This window comes from Xenopus laevis, chromosome 8S (assembly GCF_017654675.1).
Source record: "Xenopus laevis strain J_2021 chromosome 8S, Xenopus_laevis_v10.1, whole genome shotgun sequence".
NCBI classification, from domain to species: domain Eukaryota; kingdom Metazoa; phylum Chordata; class Amphibia; order Anura; family Pipidae; genus Xenopus; species Xenopus laevis.
The window spans coordinates 38,607,569-38,630,511 of NC_054386.1; the positions used below are offsets into that span (position 1 = coordinate 38,607,569).

The 22,943-nt window shown below is 41.8% G+C and overlaps 2 protein-coding genes across 6 annotated transcripts in view; one reads left to right on the forward strand and one right to left on the reverse strand.

Annotated features, from left to right (window-relative positions):
• Positions 1-22,943, reverse strand: part of avpr2.S (arginine vasopressin receptor 2 (nephrogenic diabetes insipidus) S homeolog) — a 450,241-nt gene that overhangs the window by 369,803 nt on the left and 57,495 nt on the right. The window lies entirely within an intron of this gene.
• Positions 13,353-22,943, forward strand: part of pdzd4.S (PDZ domain containing 4 S homeolog) — a 60,411-nt gene continuing 50,820 nt past the window's right edge. For 2 of the 3 annotated variants that reach the window (XM_041575352.1, XM_041575351.1), the window contains exon 1: positions 13,809-14,124. In XM_041575352.1, coding sequence (XP_041431286.1) covers positions 14,065-14,124 — 60 coding nt within the window. In that variant the 5' untranslated portion in view covers positions 13,809-14,064. Of the gene's footprint in view, positions 14,125-22,943 lie in introns of all 3 variants that reach the window. The other variant, XM_018232834.2, reaches the window with a different exon arrangement.

Genomic DNA, 22,943 nt, shown 5'->3' on the forward strand with positions numbered 1-22,943 from the left:
CACTTACATATTCTACAGTGCTTTACAGGGTCGACTGGGCCGGGTGGAACCTGATCTGTCGGCTCCCCCCCCCAAGAAAAACAATGATATGCGTCGTTTGTTGGTAACTCGTTGGGCCCGCAGTGCTCCGGTCCGACCCTGTGAGCTGCTCACTAATAGTGGCTTCCCCAGGTAGAAAATATGTCTTTAGCCGTCAGAGGGAATTAAGGAGTTGTAGTTCAGCAACACCTGGCGAGGAGCAAGCCATTGTTGAAAACTAAACTAGGAAACTAACTGCAAAATGTAACAAATAATAATAGTTGCTGAACAAACCTATGTGAAAGCTACATAGTAGAGCTCATGAAAGGAGCAATGAAAATCTTAATTAGATGATTGCCTCCCCCCTTGAAAAGATTTCTAATAGAACATATTTGATCCTCAGATTAATAGTTATAATGAAATCCCTTGAGATCGTGCATTTATCAATAGTATAACAACCCAGCAGGGGAAATATTGCAGCCTAATGTGTCTATTTATTTGAGTGCTTATGCAAATGTAGGCAGGAGAGGTAGAGTCGCTAAATATTCTAGCTTGTTTGTGCTGTCGTTTTGTCTCAGACATCAGTAGGCCAAGTCTGTCTTTGCTTAGCACAAGGGGTTTCTGGCGCATCCTGCAGCCCTGCACCTACTAAGCCCAAACACTCTCAACTAGCCATTGGCTGATTTCCTACGGATATTATGACATGCAGCACTCTGCAGCAAGTTCACCATGCATCCTATACTTATCTATAATAAAACAATAATAACTGTATTCTTTCAGCTCTGCCATTCTAAAATGCTATTTGTTTGCTAAGACCAATTACCCTAGCAACAAGACAAGTGAGGTAAAAGGACATGTGACTACCATCAGTTTATATATGCATATTCAAGTATAGGACCTTTTATCCAGAATGCTTAGGAACTGGCTGTTTCCAGATAATGCCATAATTGGATCTTCAAAGCTTAAGTCTACCAGGAAATAATATAAGCATTTAATAAGCCACATAGGCTGGTTTTGCTTCCAATAAGGATTAATTATATCTTATTTTGGGTCAAGTACAAGGTACTGTTTTATTATTACAGAGAAAAAGGAAATTATTTTGTATTAATTGGATATAATTCAGTCTATGGGAGACCTCCTCTCCATAATTCAGAGCTTTCTGGATAATGGGTTTCTGGATCCTATACCTGTATAGTAAAGAAAAATGCAACCTAGTACCGAGTACTTGCACCCAGGGCAAACCTGCACCCACTTCACCTTGTGCTGGATTAAAAATCAGTGCAGACAGTTCTCTATACATGGAGAAACAAAGGCCATGATGCTCCATTCTTCATCCAAAACACCTGCAGCCAAGGTGAAAAATGTGAGCCAGGGTGCAAAAGTGCAAAAATACAGCGGTTTGCAGCCTCCCTGCACTTTGTTTATCTTCCCAATAATCTTCCCCTGAAGCTACTATGAGGAACATGGGCTTAAAGGAGAAACAAACCCTTAATAAAAAAAACCTTACCCCCCTACCCTGCATAGACCCCCCCCCCAGCCTAGCTGCCCCCCTGGGCAAATGCCACAACTCTTTACTTACCCCTCTGTGCATATTCTGTCTAGCGAAGTTTGATTGTGCCCCATGTTTAGCCTCTTCGGTAATCTTCGGAATGTGACTGGCTCCTCTGCAATTTTCGGTGCATGCGCAGTTGTAGCGAAACAGAAAATTGCTCCAACTGCGCATGCGTCACTTTGCCGGTCTCATTCCGAAGATTACTGAAGCAGCTGAAGATGGCGTCCGTGAATGCCGATGGACAAAATCTGCACAGAGGGGTAAGTAAAGAGTTGGGGCATTTGCCTCGAGGGGCAGCTAGCCTGGGGGGGGGGGAGGGTCTATGTAGGGTAGGGGGGTAGGGTTTTTTTTTATTAAGGGGTTGTTTCTCCTTTAAATGTAGCGGCAACATAACTCTGCTAAGATGTTGGGCCAAAGCAGCTAAAGGCCATTTATCTATTTGATCCTCTGATATATAGAGTCTTCTAAAGTCGTTTTAGTTCATATATATATATATATATATATATATATATATATATATATATATATATATATATATATATATATATATATAGGTTAGGCCCTTTTACAGAGACAACATTTTCCTAATATTGTAGAAATTTCTCAGATGTTTTTTTTCTGTTTTTGCAGCTTAAGAATGGTTTGTTTCACCTGCATGGGGAGTTCCCTTAACAGCATGTTGTCTGTTCACAGCAAAATCTTCCACATACAAGCACCCCCCCCCCCTCAAATCAACTCCAGTGCTTTTATCTGCTTCATTGATAATGACATAATGAAGGAATTGCCCACACCTGTCCATGAAATAGCCTTTGAGTCAATGGTCCAATTACTTTTGAGCCCCTGAAATGAAGGGATTGTGTTAAAAAAAACTTTAGTTCCTTAAATTTTTATGCAATCTTTTTGTTCAACCCACTGAATTAAAGCTGAAAGTCTACAGTTCAACTGCATCTGAGTTGTTTCACTTGAAATTTATTGTGGTAATGTACAGAGCCAAAATTAGAAAAAAACTGTCTCTGTCAAAAGATTTATGGGCCTAACTGTATAGGCAGGGATATGGACTAAAGTACTAGCTGGTGGATAACTATACATCAGTGCAAGATTCAAGACCCAACTGACCATCCTTATCAGTCACAGTTAATTTCTCCATTCAAATACCTCCAGACTGTTCCCTAGCCCCTCAAATCCCATGGAAAGCCTTGCAGCAAGATGCTTGACCCAGACTTTTGTCTTAAATATTTAAGTTTATTATTGATACATCGCCCTTGACATCTTGAGCACTCACTGCCTTTGGTCTATTGATTGTGCTAAAGGCAATGCAGTCACCTAGAGTTTTTCCCAAACGCTCAGACTTGTGCAAGCTGAATGTTAACATGGCCAAGCTCAGTGTGGGGAATATCCAAGCACTGCACTCCTTTCTTCTTCATTATCAATGTTATCACTCTTCTGTGTGAGAATAGGAAGGGTTATAGTGAGATAAAAAAACGGGGGGGGGGGGGGGTTTCCAGGCATTGCAGGAAGGGGAAATTAATATAAATGCAACCGTTTCTTATGGTGGACCCCAGCCTGAGACCATTTTCATTAGCCCTTTCTTTTTTTCTAACATAGATCTGTATGACATATATTACATTTAGCATTTTATGTACTAAATATTACATTTTAGAAACATCCAGTGTCTGACTAGAGACCCTTGGAATAACCGGAGGTTTTCTGGTTGACCACAGGAGGACCATTCTCATTAGCCCATTCTTTTTTTTCACCATAGGTCTATTACATTTAGCACGGTCTACATCCAGTGTCTGACTGGAGATCCTTGGACCTGTGGATCCACCACCCATGAGTCCTTATGGAGCCCACTCTCTCAGATTTGCACTACTGAATATGCCCTTTGCACTTTTATCAAAGTTATCCCTAAAGGAGAGCCTAGTGATTGAAGTGCACAGTACAAAGGCTTTGTCCTACCATAAAGCCATGCCTTTCAACAAGGGTTTTCAACTGGTTAAGGCAGTTTTTTAAAGAAACATTATATAGAATGATGACTGCCAATTTTTATTAATGGGAAAGGAAGTTACAAAATATAGGAAAACCAGTGTTCTAAGCAACCATGCCAGTACCTTATGATATTGCAAAATGTTCTTTCATATACCCCATTTTTATTGTGTGACACTTTAGACACTGTCATCAAACTAGAATTGTGCTTACACATTTTAATTTATAATGTTATCTGTAAATGTAATTGCTAGTGAAAGAGCAGTGTTGGTCTGTCCATTTCTGCACTGATGGTTTTGACTCAAGTTAGCAAGTCAGCTCTCCTGCAGCCTAGACTTTTTTATTGTCATTCCTTTAAAAAGTTTTCATTCATTAGTGTTACTGTTCCTTTAATGTACCTACTATGTGTAGCAAAATAATCACTGTGGTATAGGTTTCTTAGGTGCATTTGACCACCGGGTGGCACAGTTTCACTTGATTTCCTGGGTTAGTTATCCTCATCAGAGCTAACATATAAATGAGGATAACCAAGGCCAATTATATAAAAAAAAGTCTGAAACTGTATACATATCAGATAAATCTGGTTATATTTTTAAACTAGGTGATGACTGCTGTATATGGCACATGGCTTTTATTGGTTTGTATATCCTATGTATTTTTATAATGTGTGGCCCTGACAGTTGGATGCTTAGACCTTTTCCTCCATATATCCTATGCCACACATTTAGTATTGTTAATATTAGGGGGAGCAAATCTGCAGCTGGGGGATAGAGGTGGATCATAGGAACCTGTGACTGGTGGATGCTTTAGGGTTTGGGTAGATCACGTTATGTTTAAGTTTTTATGGTTCACATCCAACCTATCCAAGGGCTCCATAGAATCTTTTGAATATGGTATGTTACGGAACACCCTTCAAATAATTGATCTGCAACATGGAGAGAAGTTTGTCAGGACTGGTGTAGGAAAGAACACCATTAGAAAGTAAATATAGCACCATCAAAATACACCTTAAATCAGGGGTCACCAAACTTTTATACCCATGGGCAAGATTTAGATGTAAAAAAAAAAGGCAACTCAAGCATGAAAAATGTTCGTAGGTGGTACAAGATAAAGGTTGTGATTGGCTGTTTGGTAGCCCCTATGTGGACTGGCAGCCTCGAGGAGACCCTGTTTGACAGTACACATGGTTTTCATGCCCCCAAACTTGCCTCCAAACCAGAATTTCAAAAAGAAGCATCAGCTTTGAGGCCACTGGGAGCAACATCCAAGGGGTTGGTGAGCAGCATGTTGCTCACGAGCCACTGATAGGGGATCACTGCCATAAAGGTTTCCTAATCCTAAATACAGACTTTGTGGTGCATGTGCAGTGTAAGTACACACAGATTAGGTGATAGCACTAGAAATCAGCTGCTTGACATATATCCTAGATAAGGCTTTCATCATGGCTGAGTGGACAGGCCGGACTTCCTGACTGCTACTGCAAGAAGCCGGACATGGCTGATAAGAGGCCACTGTATAGCTGACAGTGATATAAATAGATAACATTACATGATCAGCACAGTCTTCCCAAGGAAATTCACAGATCAAGCTCCTACACCCATCTGCCCATGCTGGCTTCTCCTATCTCTCCTTTGGTTCTGCCTTAAACCAATAGTAAAGAAAAACATACTGGGGCATGGGGAGGGTTTGACATCCCAATCAGCAAAATAACTAAACATTTTCCCATGCCAGTGCACCTCTTTTATAAAACCAAACCGGCTCAGGTCACTTTGTTGCAGAACCCAATGGCCCCATCGTACTTTTGCTTCACGGTGTCCCTTGCTTGAGCTGAGCGCATATACACCATGGTACTACTTATTGGAGATACTTTACACCCAGTCCAAGATGATGCATGTAACATCTGAGAGCACCAGCCTAAGGTACCATAAAAGGTTACTCTAGTCCCTGGAATCCTCTAGTATTTTTACTTGCCCTTTGTATTTTTACTCATTATATGCTCCATGAGACATTTAGAAAGCTATAACAAAATAAGGGCTGGCTCTATATGGCAATATTCTTTTGTTTATGAAAAAAGCTAATTTAGGAATACAACTCTGCAGGCATGGATTGTGCTATGAATATAATAATCCTATTAATGACCATCTGTTAAACGTAAAATAAATTGCAAGTAATCTCAAATTATAGGGTATAAAATAATCCGAAGACTCTGCTTGATCCATTTTTAGATTTATGAAGTTGCTGTGCATCTGAAGGAGGAAAAACACAAAGCTGATACCTCAAACGGATAAATGAATTGCACACTAGGGTGCCAGTGATCCAAATGATAAAATAAGAGCAGATTAAAGACGTTTCTGAGAGGGGTACCAGGACACTATTAATTTCCATGTTACAACTGCTGGCATGCAACCCTATAAACAGGCATACACATCACATTACATCGTTATATTCATTTATTGCATCCTATAGGAGGCAAAGGAGACTCCAAAAGCTGAGCTGAATGCCTGTGCTGTTGTTCTTGCTCCTGACACCCAGGTGATGGGATGGAATAACAGAAGAACAAGTCTTCTCCTTCAGTGTGTTTCAAGTAGTATTGTTGGTTTATGGCATACCAAGGGAACCACGTTTAAAAAAAGCTGGAGAGTGGCATAAGCATGCAAAAACGCATTGAGTGTGTGAAATACCCATGTTGAGGGGCATAGATGGCACAACAGGAATTCTCCAAAACAAGCAATTTTTCTTATAGCCTGTAAATACCATGTGACTTGGTATGCCATAACCCCCTGTAATAAGTACAATGCTACTCAAAACACATGCTAAAGTGGAACACTTGTACTTGTTGTTATGATTGACTAGCATGGCTACTGGTAGATCCTATGTGAACTGTTTGGCAGTACACCTGTTTTTATGCAACTAAAGCTTGTCTTCAAGCCAGGAAATCAAAAGTAAGTAACTGCTTTGAGGTCACTAGGAGCAATATCCATGGGGTTGGAGAGCAACATATTGTTCCCAAGTCACTGGTTGGGAATCACTGAGTTGAAATGATAGAAAGGGCTGTGATCAAAAATCATGCGATCCTATACAGCTTCCCTCACTCCACTTGGCCCACTGGTAGTATGGGTGCAATGAAAAAAAAAGAGACTAGCATCCCTGGCCATGCCCCATCTGTCCTGAACATGCAGCGGCTACATCTTGTAGATAATTGCAGAATTGAAAGAATGGAGATTAGTGGCCTTTAAATAAATCAGACAAGGGAAAACATTTCCAGTAAGATGCCTTTTTATGGGGCCTGGGTATGTTGTGATAAAGTAGCTTCCCATAAGCACAGAAATCATAAACACACCCAGGTTATGTCTACTGCCAAGCCTTGGATACCAGGGTTTTTCTCCCAAGGACAAAATATCCCCCCCCCCATTCCTAACAATGCTCCCCACCCTCAATCGCCTTACTTACATCAACCTCGATGCTATTGATAATATAATAGCGGGGTTCCATATGAGGGGACTATGGTTAAGGAAGGAGAAACACCATATTCTTTATGGTTTGATATAACCAATCTCCCAGTCTCTGTATATAGTCTGTCTGGGTTGTTGCTGGGTGTAACTGGACATAACTTGGGTGGAACAAGACATACACAGCTCTCCATACTTTTAAAATATCTTACCCTCATCACCTGAGACTAACACCACACAATGTTTTTACTAATAGTAGGGGCAGTATTTATTTAAGACAGAACTGCTTGCTTAAGTGAAGCTCCAGCTGTTGGATGATGACTCCCAGTGTCCCCTGTCAGATATTACCTGTCATTGTTTATTTCTTTACATTTGATCCCATCAAGAGGCACATTTGTGTTGCTCAATGAACGTCTGCCCCTATACAATAGCTGCTTCTCCCTGGGACCCTAGAGCTCCATAGTCTCCTGTAGAACATATATGTCCCATCATGTAGCACAGTATATTCCATATGACTATCTTCGCTAGGTATATGTTCCATCATACCTTACCCTGCCTCAGTTCCTTAGTTTCCTTATCCCCAGCCAATGGAAGGGTCACAATTGCTAAATATTAAGAAGCATTTGTTCTTCAGATCAGCATCCCTTCAAAAGAAATGGAAGTAGGTTGTCTAGTTGCCTCACACCTCATTAGGCTAGCACAATGAAGACCTCTTACACAGCACATTACCCAAACATCACAGGGCAGCCCCCACAAGTTAGAAGTCCAATCAGCCACAGACGGAGATGGGAATTGCAAGACATGACATAACTTGGAGCCTCCTGCTGAGCTCTTCTAAATAATGCAAAAGGGGATCCATGGAGGGAGGCTTAATGCTCTTATTTTATACATGCAAACAAGGTGCAGTCAGTAACTGGCTTCTAACAGGGAAATGTGTCCCTGTACCCTACAAGGTCATCTGTTTTCTGATTAATTCCTAAAGAACAATTAGCAAAACGCCCAAGCATTCCATTCTGTTCTACTGGTGTGATGCTCTTATATATCTACTGTAATCATGAAAACCACTGCTGATCGTTCTGTAGATAAGGGGAATGCCAATCCCTTGAATGCTTGACTTTGTTGCCTTCTACTGGCTCTCAGGCCACCACAGCTAGTGTGCAAGGCAAATTGAAAGTCTGTCAGAGCCTGCCTAAAATCTTCAAATGCAAAAATACAAGTCTTAGGAAGCGTTTGTGTTAGGAGATGTTTTGGCATTTTCTTAATTTGAAGATATATATGGTTTAGTAATTCCATTATAATAAAAAAACTTCACTTATTGCTTTGGTTTAGTGATAAAACAAATGTGAGTCCTGTTGCTGCATGTTTTTTGATCACTATTTTCTTAAAATGCACCGGACAATCAATGGGTATCAGGGTTTTCAGATCTAAGTTGGCCTCTGAAAGGCCTGGACTCTGGTGTACCAGCACATGTTGTACCACTGGTAGTTCTGCCCCTGAACTGAACAGAGCTGAGCTTCCCAACATTGTCATCTTAAAAGTCATCAAGAGTAAGTGGGTGGGGTAGGTTAAAGTCTTTAGTGCCATGCTGGAACCAGTGTCTTCTCATTGGAGCTTAGACCAAACATGTAGAACTGCAATGAGTAGCTTTGGACATAAGGCTCGTTAGGGTCAGGGCACACAGGCAGATTCGGGAAGATTAGTCACCCGGCGACAAATCTCCTCTTCTTTGGGGTGACTAATCTCCCCAACTGCCTCGTTGCCAGCTAAAATGTAAATCACTGGTGGGATGGCACTCGATGCGATTCATTTTCCGAAGTCGCCCGAAGTTTCCTTGTGAGGCAACTTCGGGTGACTTCGTACAGCAAATCGCGCCGATTGCCATCAAGCCGGCGATTTACATTTTAGCCAGCGGGAAGGCAGGGGAGGCAGTTCAGGGAGAATAGTCGCCCCGAAGAAGAGGAGATTTGTCGCCGGGGTGACTAATCTCGCTGAATCTACCTGCGTGCCCTGACCCTTAAAGGGGTTGTACACCTTTGAGTTCACTTTAAGTATGTTAGAGATTGGGTAGTTCTAAGCAGCTTTTCAATTGGTGTTTCTTATTAATGTTCTATAGTGTTTTAATTATTTGCTTTTTTCTGATCCTTTATTGACCAATGAGGTCACTGACCTCATCTAAAAACAAATGCTCTGTAAGAATATAAATGTACTGTTATTGCTACTTTTGATTACTTATCTTTCTATTCATATTCCAGTCTCCTATTCAAATCAGTGCATGGTTGCTAGTGTAATTTTGACCCTAGTAACCAGAATGCTAAAATCTCAAACTAGTGAGATGCTCAATAAAAAATTAAATAACTCAAAAGCCACAAATAATAAAAAATGAAAACCAATTGCAAATTGTCTCAGAATATCACTTGCTACATCATACTAAAAGTTAACTCACAGGTGAACAACACATAGCATCAATATTCACACCCCATTGCATCTGTGTTATGGTACCCACACTTACAGCTACATTCATAAATGGGCCTTCACGTCTGCAGTCTGGCGTTTTAACTGCTTAATGCATGTAAGGATCACTAGCAACAAGATAAAAGGGAGAATACCTGAAAATAAAAAAAATGTAAAAAAAAAATATAGGAAGAATAAAATACTTGCTTTATTGTACAGGTATGGGATCCATTATCTGGAAAAACACGTTATCCAGAAAGCTCCGAAATGGTTGTTTCCCGTAGAGTCCTTTTATCCAAATAATCCAACATTTGAAAAATGATTTCCCTTTCTTTGTAATAATAAACAGTACCCTGTACTTGATCCAAACTAAGATATAATTAATCCTTATTGGAAGCAAACCCAGCCTATTTGGGTTTATTAATGTTAACATGATTTTCTAGTAGACTTAAGGTATGAAGATCCAAATTATGGAAATATCTGTTATCTGGAAAACCCCAAGAACAGATCATTTTGGATAATAGGTCCTATACAGTGTCCTCTCTTGACTCAGCAAAGGCCTTTGACTCCATAGAATCGTCCTACCTCTGGGAGACCCTCCGCAAGTTTGACCTAGGCGACCAGTTCAGTGAATGGTTATAGTTACCACCACCCAACTGCACAGGTCAGGGTCAATGGCCTAGTATCAGGCCCATTCCAATTGGGACAAGGTATGTGACAGTGATGCCCCCTATCTCCCTTCCTCTTTGCTCTAGCCATTGAGCCCCTAGTCATCGTCAAAAGCAAATCTGAATGAATCGTAAGCTTCACACTGCTCACCGAAAAAATCTCCCTATATGCAGATGAACTATTGATCTATTTGGCAGATACCCAGAACTCCCTGACAGCCCTACTTAGTGTAGTGGAGCTATTTGGAAAATTCTCTGGCCTCAAAATAAACTGGGACTAATCCCTCATATTCCCCATAGATTGCCGGGCCCCCCGCCAATACTCCCCTAAAGTGGTTTCAAGCCTTTAAATACCTCGGACTCCATATACAGGTAAACCTACCACAATATGTACAAGACAACTTTGACCCCATAATCTCAAAACTTGAATCTGTGGGGGAGAATAAACCTTATTAAGATGATCTATCTCCCAAAAAAAAAATCAATCGCTTGATCCTTCACTTTATATGGAACCGCAAAGTACAGAGAATTGCCTGGGAGAAACTGACAGCAGATAAAGAGGATGGAGGACTAGCCCTACCCAACTTCCAGTTGTACTACCTGGCAGCCCAAGTGTACTACCTACATTGGTGGTAGCACCCGGACCCATACAACCCCAACATGTCATTACAAGCGAATATAATAGGGTCCCTAGAAGGATTAAAGAACCTACTCCATCGAAAACTTTCAGATGAAGGCAACCTACCATCCACAATCTCCACTCCTCATAGAGCCTGAACCCAAGTGTTGAAACTATTTCAGAAAGGGCCTATCCATCTTAACCCCTCACTACCACTGTGGGGCAACTTATCCTAGTTTCGTAACCTAGAGGATTTCTATCTATTGGCCGAGGTAGGGAATTAAACAACTGGGTGATCTATTGCAAAACCATACTTTTCCTTCACATGCTGAACTTCAAGCCAAATGTGCCTCTCAGAACCTTCCGTTATTTAGACACTTTCAAATTCGGCACACATTAAACGCCCAATTTGGTACATGCTCTCCAGTCCTTGCCACAATGGCAATAGAAGAGAGCATTTTAGCAGAACAATCTGTAAAGTTGGTGTCTAAACTCTACAGAAACGTTCTAGCTAGTGTCCCCCCTCCATTCCTTACAGCTCATGCAGGATGGCAAAAGCATATCCCAGAACCCAGGATGACTGGGATGAGGCCACAGAAACCATGTACAAAAGTTTGATAACAATGAAGGATAGATTAATCCAATACAAAGTATTCCACCAGCTCTATACATCACCACTTAAACTTAAGACAATGAGTAAGAGGGGCCCCAGATGTGGTACCCCAGAAGCCAACTTTCTACATATGATTTGGGCCTGCCTAGTAATAAATGCCTTCTGGTAATAACTTCCTTAGCAACCACCCTAGATTTCTCACAAATAATCTCCCCCGCAGTATGTCTCCGAGGAGTAGTGGATCACCTATTGCCTAATACCCATGCAAGGTTGAGGTTTAGAGTCCTGCTGTTCTAAGCTAAAAAAATATAATTATGCACTGGATGGGGCCCATCCCTATCACAAAGGACTCCTGGATAAACCTAGTCGAATCTACAATACCCAAGATAAAGCCAAGAGGCCAGGTATGGAGTCCTTGATGGGAAGTGGGCCCGGGCGAACAACCAAGAGATGACTATACAACCCTATAATTAATTTTTTTTGTACCTGCAATGACTCCCACGATCCGTTCCACTACCAAATAATGTGGAAAACTATTGAAAATAACTTATTCAACACCAGTGACATGTTTGACTTGTACACATTTATTGTTTTGTTCATTTTTTTGTTTGTAATATTTAAAAAAACAAATAAAACATAACCTTTAAAAAAATAATAATAATAGGTCTGTGTCTTTAACACTAAGGGCCACAGTTAATTGCGTTGTGAGCTTCTCTGGTGTGGCGCATTAAGGTGTCAGACTGTCAGGATTGAAAGGGGCGGTTCACATTTAACGTTTAAAATCTAGACAAACTTTCAATTGGTCTACATTTTTTGTAATAGTGTTGAATTATTTGACCAGGACTGTATTTAGGTCAGATGCTCCCCTTGGCACCGGACCTAAACACGCCCCCTACATGACGCATGTGACATCACATGGACGGACGTCGCAGAAGAGACATCACGTGATATGTGTGTGTGACGTCACAGCCTGGCCCCATACCACTCACCCCTGCAGCACTTTCAGCAGATTTCTGGAAAGAGGCTGGGCGTTTTTTTTAAAAAAAAATTATAGGCAACCTAATAAAAATACACCCCTGTATTTGACTACTTCTTTTGACTCTTTCCAGCTTTTAGATGGGGGTCACTGGCCCCATCTAAAAAAACAAATGATCTGTAAGGCTACACATTTATTTACTTTTTATTACTCATCTTTCTATTCAGGCATATTCATATTCCAGTCTCTTATTCATATCAATGCATGGTTGCTAGCATAATTTGGACCCTAGCAACCTGATTTCTGAACAAGAGAGATGCTAAAGAAAAAGCAAAACAACTCAAAAACCACAAATAATAATAAAAAAAGAATATATCTACATCATACCAAAATTAATATACTGTGAGATTCTCCTCCATTAAAGGAGCCTGGGCACTCATGCAAGAGGGAATTAATTTAGCATTGCTAATTAGCCATTCCTTTAGATACCAGCCACAGCCCGCACTGCTTTCTGTGTAGCCATGCAGTATGCATCCACATAAACCACTCATCAAGCATACATCTACAGTGTGCGTCTGGTTTTGAAGGGGTGAGGTGGCCATACCATTAAAGTATCTCCTTTGCTGCTAAAGTGATTTGCTATAATTAACAATGCTAGAAAGCCCAATGGTGCCAAGAAATTAATTCTCTGGGAATAAAGTCGACAGACCATGACACACACTGAATTCTGGGAATTGAATCCAAGGGTGGTGAGGAGGGTTCTCTGTTATGCAAAGGGTTAAACTGACTGATGACTCATGGAGCACCAGTGTCGGGTACACGGCGTGTCATATTTGTCACCTGTCTGCTCTGACTCTTTTCAATCACCCAGACGAGTTTAACCCAATATGAATTAGTGCTGCTCCAGCATTCATAGTCCCCTATTGCATCCCTGTAGCTCTTGTTGTGCCTTCTGCATCTCCTCCCTCAATGTCTTACATGGCCACAGCTCAGGGCTGCTGATAAAAATGCTCTCAGCAGTTTTCAAGCCTGTCTAACAGATTGGCTCTGAGTGTTACACCAAAGACCATCCATATTTATTAGCTACCTTTCCCTCTCTCCCTCCCTTCCTCCTTCTCTCCTTCTCTCACAGTCCGCACCTCCCTTCCTCCTTCTCTCTCTCCTGTCTCCCTCCCTCTTTCCTAGCAGCACTGAGCCTCAGTTATACCCACAGAGGAGAATGCATGCGTGTGGGTTCTGAGGCAGGCACATTAAGCACAGGTGCCTTCCCAGCTATGTATATGCAGGGGGAACATGGAGATGTTTTCTTTCTGAAGACCAGCAGCCTAATGTTTTAAAAAGCATATTTCAAGGGAATCAGTATAGATGCCTTGCTGGTACCCCATTTTTTGGGTAAGAGAAAAAAGCAGCCCTGGAGAAAAGACTTCTTTATAGTGGGGACGAGAAGAATCGTATCACCCCATTTTTGCAAGATGTGGGGGACAGCTGCATGCCTCTTCCACACCAAACCTCGGCTTCCCCCACATTTTTATTCTCTCCCTCCCATGGATTAACTGCCTTTTCTGGATGGATAACCAAGCGGCTCACTACTTCTGATCTAGGTTTCGTTTCCTTCTGTAATCACCATTTGGATGCTACAGAAGAGGCACTGAGCGCACATCACTAAGAAACCAGGCAAAACTGGGGGTGACCAGCCCTCTCCCTTGTAGACCTGCACCTTCTTGAAGCTAACATGGGATGTAACATGTGTGTGGTTCGCAAACCAGAGGAGCATTACAAAGTGATGCTGCAGGTATGGCAGGGGAAAAGCAGTAATGGAGGGTGGCAGTAAAGGGTAAAAAGAAGGGGCTATTTTCAGATGTTCAATATCTGGGGGAGGCAAAAGATGATGCATGGTGATGTGGGCTCAAAGTAGAAGATCATTACTTAAAGTGGGGAGGATATGGCTGAAGGTGAAGATGTAGATGAAGGCTGAAATAAAGAACAGAAATGTGTAGAGTAATGTTTACTGTTTCAGAGGTGTGGAGAAGAGGGTAAAACTGGGGAGGGGTAAAGGGGTAGAAGACATGGTCTGAAGGTGGCAAAAAGCATGGGGAAGGCTATAACATAGATAGTTTAGGGGAGAGATGGACACTGAGGTTGGTTTATGGCGAAAAATGACTTATTAAGGGGCTAAAGGTGTTAGACTTGTAACAGTGTATAACTGGGATGGTGTAGGGGATAAATGGGCAAAGTGGCTGCACTGGAAAAAATATGGAAGGGGTCCATTCACTGTGAGGAAAAGAAATGAAACGTGGGAAGAGTATGGGACTCCTGTGGTCTGAAAGGAACCTGGGAAGGCTGGGGAAATAATGAAATAGATATTGCATACAAGTGATAGAGAAATGCCAAGCAGAAGAAGGAAGAGTAAGGGTCTCCAGCACTCTGATGGGGACCTTATTGGGAAGGCTCGAGTGTTGAGATAACGTAACAGATATTGGCTACATGTGATCAAGAAATGGCAAGCTAGTGAGGGAAGAGTAAGGAATATGGATGACGATGATGCTATTGAGAATGTTGCATTGAGAAGGTTGTGGACATGAGAGGTATTAAAGTTCACTGTGGAAGAGAAATGACAAGTGAAATTAAATAGAATATGGAATATGGATGGAGTAGTTAACGGGGGCTGTGTATGTGACACATGGTTCTTTACATTTTCACACTGTTTGCATCCAACCAACATTTGTTTGGGGTGCCCCTTAGCAGACAATATAGTTGCAAATATATGGAAACAAGGTATTAATAGTCATTCTTCTCCAGTTGCAGGAGTGCCCAATAGTTCTGCATGTACCCACCTCCTCTTATCCAATACTTTGAGCTTCCCCCTAGGTGTGCTCATCTCAGCAGTTTAAGAATCTTCTCCTGAGAGATCAAGGGTGCAAAAGCATTAGAAAAAATAGAAAGTAAACATATTCATAGGAAAATCAGACAAACCATGAAGACAGCAACCATTACGGAAAAATATGAGATGAAAGAGGGGGAAAAAGTGGACGACTTGAGAGTTAAACAGTGGGAGGACAGACAGTTGGGTGAAGCAATCAGTGAAGAGTTATTGGAGATGCATCTACCATTTATGGCACAATCCTGGGCCACAAGCACATGTACAAGCATGGAAACACACGTGCAATATGTAGTGGCCATATGTCAACTTAATACAGGAAACCTATGTCAAAATAATTGGCAACACTGTTTCTTATGATACATGTTCTGTATTAATAATGAGGATGAGACATGGCTACCATTATAAGAAATGCCATACACACACACACACCTCTTGAACTCACATACACACATCTACATGATCTTTCATTCATCCCTTCCCTTTGTAAGCACATTCATGTACTGTATTGCTGTTACCATATATAATACATGTACACATACTCTATATTCTGGTGCACTCACACATGCACACACATACAGTCTGTACAATATACAAAAACAGGGCTGCGAGTTCTGTCCCACTGTACATGACATATCTCTTTCTCCTTCCTATCTCATAGAAACTGCAGAAGGCAGTAATGCTACTCTTACCAAGTAGCTCCAAATTGTAACCCAGACATTTTCTGCTTAGTGCGACCTCCTTTTATACTCCCCCTTTTTCTTGTGTATCAGAAGGTTTAGGGTAGATATGAGCTATTGTGGCAAATATTATAGAGAAATGATGTTATAGCTTCAGTTAGTCTGCTAGGCACGTGATTGTACCGTGTGTTTACATGATGTATACATGCCTGTGTCTAGCTGATGCATCATTGTATACACAAGGCACGTGTACATGCATGACACATATACAGGACTAGGACACACATGTCCTTACATTTTTGGAACATAAATGCTTGGAGAGGAGTGTTGGGATATAAGAGAAGCCTGTGTATGTGGGGGCATTTGGCATGTTGAGGTGTGCTGGTGGGAGTTGGTGTTTGTATGTGTTGGTGTTTGAGTGGGAGTTAATTCATTTTGGCTGTTGGTGCCCATATTTCTAAATGCGTAAGCCGACAATGTTTGTTTCTCTATGTAACCGATAGGGTGGGTGCTAGTGTTCAATGGTACAAGGTTTATGTTTGACTATGGGTGCCAGTGTTTTAGATTAGGGTAGGGGGCAGCAATGTTTGTTTTGCATTAGCTTATCTGCCATGTGTTGTGGGTATGGGGCAGGGTGGGGGGGGGGTGTTTGCTGCATTTGTCAATATTAGGAAGTGGGTGATCACATATTAACATCTGCTCACAACAGGACAATATCTGCATGTTGCTCTCTATGTTTCCATACATCAAGAATTCTATTTCTTCTTCCCCACTCCCACAGAACAGGGGAAGATAAAAGCAGCAAAGGAGTGGTTTCCCAAGCACTCTGCCACTAGAATAGAATGCTTAATCATATTATGATTTGCTTTGATAGCTCATTGCCATATTCTGCGCCATCAGAAGGCTCAGTACATGGTGACAACTTGGGATATGTTTACAGTACGCAAACAAAGGAGGGAAGCCAGTTTGGGGCTGTTTCTAGCAGTTGTGCAGCAGCCCTACCATCTCTGTAGCTTGTATCCTTCACACTCAACACACCTGCTGGGGACTTTCCTTGGCCAGAAAATATGAGTTCTCCCCTTAAGAGTTAAGGGCTCTTGTTTACACAAGACTACACGGCAATTCCTCAACCCTTTAAATTTTCAATTCTTTGTGTCCTTCAAAGCTAATGGCCCCACCAAAATGAAATACTTATAGAGACCACATCCTGTAATGTAGCCAATATATATATATATATATATATATATATATATATATATAAAATATATATATATATATAATATATAATATATAATATATATTATTCTTTTTTTGTTACATTACTGATCTCTTTTTTAAACCAGGGGAGTAACATTATTTTCATTATTTTTCCCCATTTACCGCACATTCGCCCTTCCTGATCTCTGCTTTGCTTGAATAGAATGGGTGCAGACAGGAAAAAGGGTGTGATTAAGATACAGATCTTTACCAGGGCCCTTCTCCCCTGCATCCTTACACCACAGTTGTGAGGTCTGATTATTTTACTTTCACCACTGACCCAACCACCTGCAGCCCTGCTGTTAAACTTCAGCTCCCACCACTGTGTAATTTTCTTTATTTTCCTTTGGTTGAACTAGACTCAAGGTAGTTATTTGTGCATAGGGACATGTGTCCCTTTTCAACATCAGCTACTGGCAGGTTCTTCTAAACGTACCCTCTGTATCCTGAAAGCTTTAATGATTTAACCTCTTATGTCTGTATACTGCATTCCTGGGCAAGCTGCATGTCTTTGTATGGCCCTTTCTGGTTTATTTCATCTCACCCACAGTATATTATAGCAGACTGCTCCCCTGCATATCTTCCTTTCCCCTCCTACTACTTCATAGAATCTATTTTTCAAGCCTTTTCTTCATCAAATGCCCTTTCCTCCCAGATCTCTTTTTATGATAATAATACCCCATCTCCTTCTCTCCCCCTGCACCTTTTCTCATCTCATTTCCACTTTGATCCAGCTGGGAAGGTTTTTCCGATGGCAGGATGGAGAGGATTTTATTATCCAAATAAAGCCACCTTAAATCTTCTCTGCGGTTCTACTGGCAGCGGCTCGTAATGATGAATCTTGTGATTTCTGTACTGGAGCAGAGAGAGTGTGTGTGTGACTAGAATAGGGAGCCGGATCAATAGGGACTGTGGGGCGAGAGATGAGAAGGGAAGCAGAAGTGGTTGTGTGAAGTGTGATAACTTATTGCAGTGCTGTCCCCCCTTCTCCTATTCATACATGTTACAGAAGGTGTCTAATGCATAGTGATAAGTGCTGGATTATATGCTGCCAAATGCCAATAATAAACATCTGACATGGAATCCACAGGCTTGTGATGTCTGCTGAATGTACACAGCTTGATGCTTAGAGACAAGTTGTATATACAATCATAATCACACCCAGAGCTCTGTGTGCATGTATCCTTGGCCCATAGTAGCTGCCATTGCCTGTAAAAGTCCACCCAAACTCCAGCATGCCTTCATAATCCCACCCCAACTAGAGCATGCCTTCAAAATTCCGCCCCAACTCCAGTATGCCTTCAAAATTCCACCCCAACTCCAGTATGCCTTCAAAATCCCACCCCAACTCCATCACGCCTTCAAAATCCCACACGAAATCTGGCCTGACTTCAAAAGCCCACCCCAACACCAGCATGCCTTCAAAAGCCCACCCCAAATCCAGCATGGCTTCAAAATTCCACCCCAACTCCAGCATGCCTTCAAAAAGCCACCCCAACTCCAGCACGGTTTATGGAAGACACATATCATTACAAGGTATCTATATGATGTACCAGCGAGGGTTTACGTAATAATATGGGCATAGTTTGTCTGAATTCGGTAACCCATAGCAACCAGATGTTTCCCTTTAATTATTCCTGAAACTGCACTAGACCAAGCTATCTGCTGAAGGGTTGCTATGGGTTACACGACAGGAACAAACGATAGCTCATATCACTGCTTAGGAAAAACACATCACTACTATACTGTAGCTACTTTTTCACATAGCAAAAGGACTTGATGTGTTTTGCAGGACATAACTGGGCCCTAGATATTAAGCCTGCTGCCAACTTGCTTTGTTAATGTTTAAGCTGCTCTCAAATCGACAAGTGAAAACCATGGAGTAAGATGATAGCACTGCAATTGCCACTCACTATGGTTGTTTCCCACAATGCCAGAGTTAGAGAAGCAGGGGCCCTGGCAATGCAAGCAGAATGGGGCTTCCTTCTAAAGGGGGGGTTACATAAACCAGTCCAGCATCCAAGCCTTGTAGGAGTTTTAGTTGTAATGGGACAGCAGCTAAAAGATTGTTGGCTGGACCTTCTTAATTTATACATGTCTAACCAGTATCCAAACAATGTAATATGTGTTTTTATCTTTATGCCCCAAAAGAACTAATAATGATGATTAAGGGGACCCTCTGTTCCTGGGTTCCCATAGCCAATTGTCAGCCCTTTTCTAACACAACTGCATGAAATGGCCTGTGATTAGTAATGCAATCTGTCCTGCCAGCTTCAGCAATACATTGTCCAGTCAGTTGCTTTCTACCCTCAATACACTTATATAGATTAAAATACACTTATTTGGAGAAAAATATTTTACATATATATGTGTGTGTGTGGATAGGTTCTTTATATTTATAACAGACACACACACACACATATATTTATATTTAATTCATTTTATTCTGTTAGTATACTGTAAAATAAATAATTAACTTACAGCTTTGACGTTATAACTGTGTCAATTTGCTGCTGTATGTTCAATTTGTGTCATATATCATACACATGTAATACAGGGATGCCCAGCCCATTGTCATACTGGCCCTAGGAAAACTCCACGTGAGCCTAGGTCTCAGTGGGTCCTAGCCATTGCCTATTACAAAGAAAAGAAATAGAGGGAAGGGTAGATAATAATGTATACAAAGAGAAGATACTAGGAAATACATTTTGAAGAGTGGGCTGGTGGTCTAAGGTTAAGACCCTGGCACCCTGACACTTGCCCAGTCTTACATCTGTTGTTGACTTTATCTAACAGTACTGGGCCTCTCCTGCCATGAGGCAAGGTGAGAACCTTGCCTCAAGTGGTAGAGTGGCCTGTTTGGGCCGAATTTGGGGGTTTTAACCCAGAAATATGGTTCCTCTAGTGCAGAGAGAGCTTTTGTGCTCATTGCACCAGTGACCCACTCCGACAGTTTTAAGCACTGAGCTGGAGAGGGGACCTTAGGCAGCAGTCCCAGGATTGCTCCTGTACCAGTCATATGTTAACATAATTGGAGTAAGCTGTGAGTGTTAGTTCTGCTACAGTTGGTTGGCCAAAACATTGCACACAAATGCTGCATATTTTATACTCACTGGATTGCGACTAAGGGATATTTTTGCCCTTAAAGTCAACGTGGCACCCATGCTCTAATCTGCATGTGTGTTTAGAGGAACATTAGCAGTGCAACAGGAGGTGGGTTTAATACAATGTTTATTGATTGCAAACAGGCAGCTTCGAAGACTCTCCTAATGCAGTCTATCTCAATTCCCAATTGGAGGAAAGATATTCCTGTATCTTATCAGTATTGTGTTTCAGCCTTCAGCTCTAGAATCAGTGCGTGTCCGTTCATTTCCATTTAGGGCATGGACAGCTCCCAGTTCTGCAGCAATCCTCTCTATAGCACATGGTATACACACACACACACACACAGCAGAATGGAGGTGCTGTCCATTGTGCTGAAATCTCAGGACTGGAGCGCTCTAGGAGATCTCTGCTTCTGACGGTCTTTGCTTAGCAACATCTATCGAGAAGTCTCCAGTGCTGAAGAGGTTACAGCTGCCAATGACAGGGGATCCTGTTGTTATCTTTAGAGCAAAGCATAGGCTTTATCACTCAATGAAGGGGAGCTGTATTCTCTACTATTAATTCAATTAACTCCCCCCAACAACAACAACACCAGCGTTCTGCAATGCAATGGAAGAATCACATCACCCTATAAAGAGAGCTGTAAAATTGCCTTTTTATGAAACAGCTGTAGAAGTAATTTGAGGTTCTATAGCCAAAAATATTTTTATTCTACATTCACGCATTTCCCAGCATGCCTTGCATTTTGTCACGGATTCATTTGCCAGTATTTCCAAGTAGCTCTTTGGCTGATGGGCAACAATGGCAATCTCCGGAACACGAAATGGGTTGGTGGCTGTGCCTTGGTGTCAGGGTAGATGATTCCTCTGTACAGGGCCGCCATCAGGGGGGGACAGGGGGCCCGGGCATGAAGGGGGGGCCTGGCAGTGCTGCAGTTTTGAAAGAGCCGGGCCCCCCTTGAAAGAGCCAAAGCGGTGTGCCCATCGCGAACAGCCGAAATGCAGAAGTGCCGAGAACAGCCAAAAGACCAGAAGTCACTAAAATAGCAGAAGCCCCGAACCGGCAAAAAGACCCGAAGTCACGAAAACAGCTGATATTGAAGTCCTGAAGCGGCGAAAAGACCCAAAGTCACAAAAACAACCGAAATTGAAGTCCTGAAGCTGCGAAAAGACCCAAAGTCACAAAAGGAGACGAAGTTGAAGTGCTGAAGCCATAAGTTCAATTCTACTGAACACCAATGTGGGTTGTTTTTTTTGATCCCCTTGCCACCAATTTATTATTTTAATATTCTATAGGCCCCTGCCACCATTGTTTTGTTTTTTTTTAAATATAATTTTTGGGGCCCCATTTTCTTTTTAACTCGTAAGAGGGGCCCTGGCACCAATGTTTTTTTTTTTAACTTGTAAGGGGGGCCCTGGCACCAATGTTTTTTAAAATAAATTTTTTGGGGGCTCCAATTTATTTTTAACTTGTAAGGGAGACCCTGGCACCAATGTTTTTTTTTTAACTAATAAGGGGGCCCTGACCATCAATAGCTTTTTATAACTTGTGTGTGGGGGGGTTACTTTTTTAGCGGTGATGTCTGTGTGGTCTTTGGGGCGGGATGTGTGGGCGTGTGTAGTGTGGGCGGGTCCCAGGGGGCCCCCGAAAATTTTGTTGTATGGGGCCCCGTGATTTCTAATGGCGGCCCTGCCTCTGCTTTAGCTATAGATACAACAAGAAATACTTGAACTCAAAGTGCAATCTTTGTACCACAATCACACACAAGTAAACGGGGGGATATACAGCTAGATCCACTTGTATGAAGAGATCGCCAAATGACTGGATCTGGACCCATAGTCTGGGCCAAATTGGATCATCCATTATGACATGTGGAGACTCATAGACAAGGATGGGATCAATGTGCTGATGTATCATCCAACAGAGTTTTCAAACTGGACCAATATCAATATAGGCCCATCCATGTGCCCCATACATGGACGTATAAGCTGTTGGCTCAGTCTAAAGGACCTGGATCAGCAGCATCTTAAATCTGATCATGAATAGACACATTAAGGGATTAACAAGGGCTTTTCAATTGGTCTTCATTATTTATCTGTTATAGTTTTTTAATTATTTGTCTTCTTCTCCTGACTTTTTCCAGCTTTTAAATTGGGGTCACTGACCCCCATCTAAAAAAACAAATGCTCTGTAAGGCTACAAATTCATTGTTAATGCTACTTTTTATTACTCATTTTACAATTCAGACTCTTTCCTATTCATATTGCAGTTTCTTATTCAAATCAATGCATGGTTGCTAGGCAGTGGTGTAACAAGTGCTTGACGGGCCCCCCTGCAAAAATCTTGGAAGGGGCCCGGCGCGCATAGTAACACAGTCCCCCTCTCAAACCCCGCCCCCACCCCATTGCTTGAGTGTGCGCGTCCTGTGTGGTCATGTAATCTAATGTGGATTTTATAGTTTTGTATTGTTTAATACAAACTTTCTACAACTCTGCAGAACCAGTGGCTGCAGCAAAATAATCCTCCAAACAGAATCCCAGTTTATCTGTTTAAATCTGGCTCCACGATCTTTGTCCCTGCAGCTGGAGTTGGAAACAGTAAAGGGGATGTAAAGGCAAAAATAAAACCCAATATAAATCTCTACATAGTTGCCAACTGCTCTACAGGCAAACAAACAAAGCTGCTTGTGTT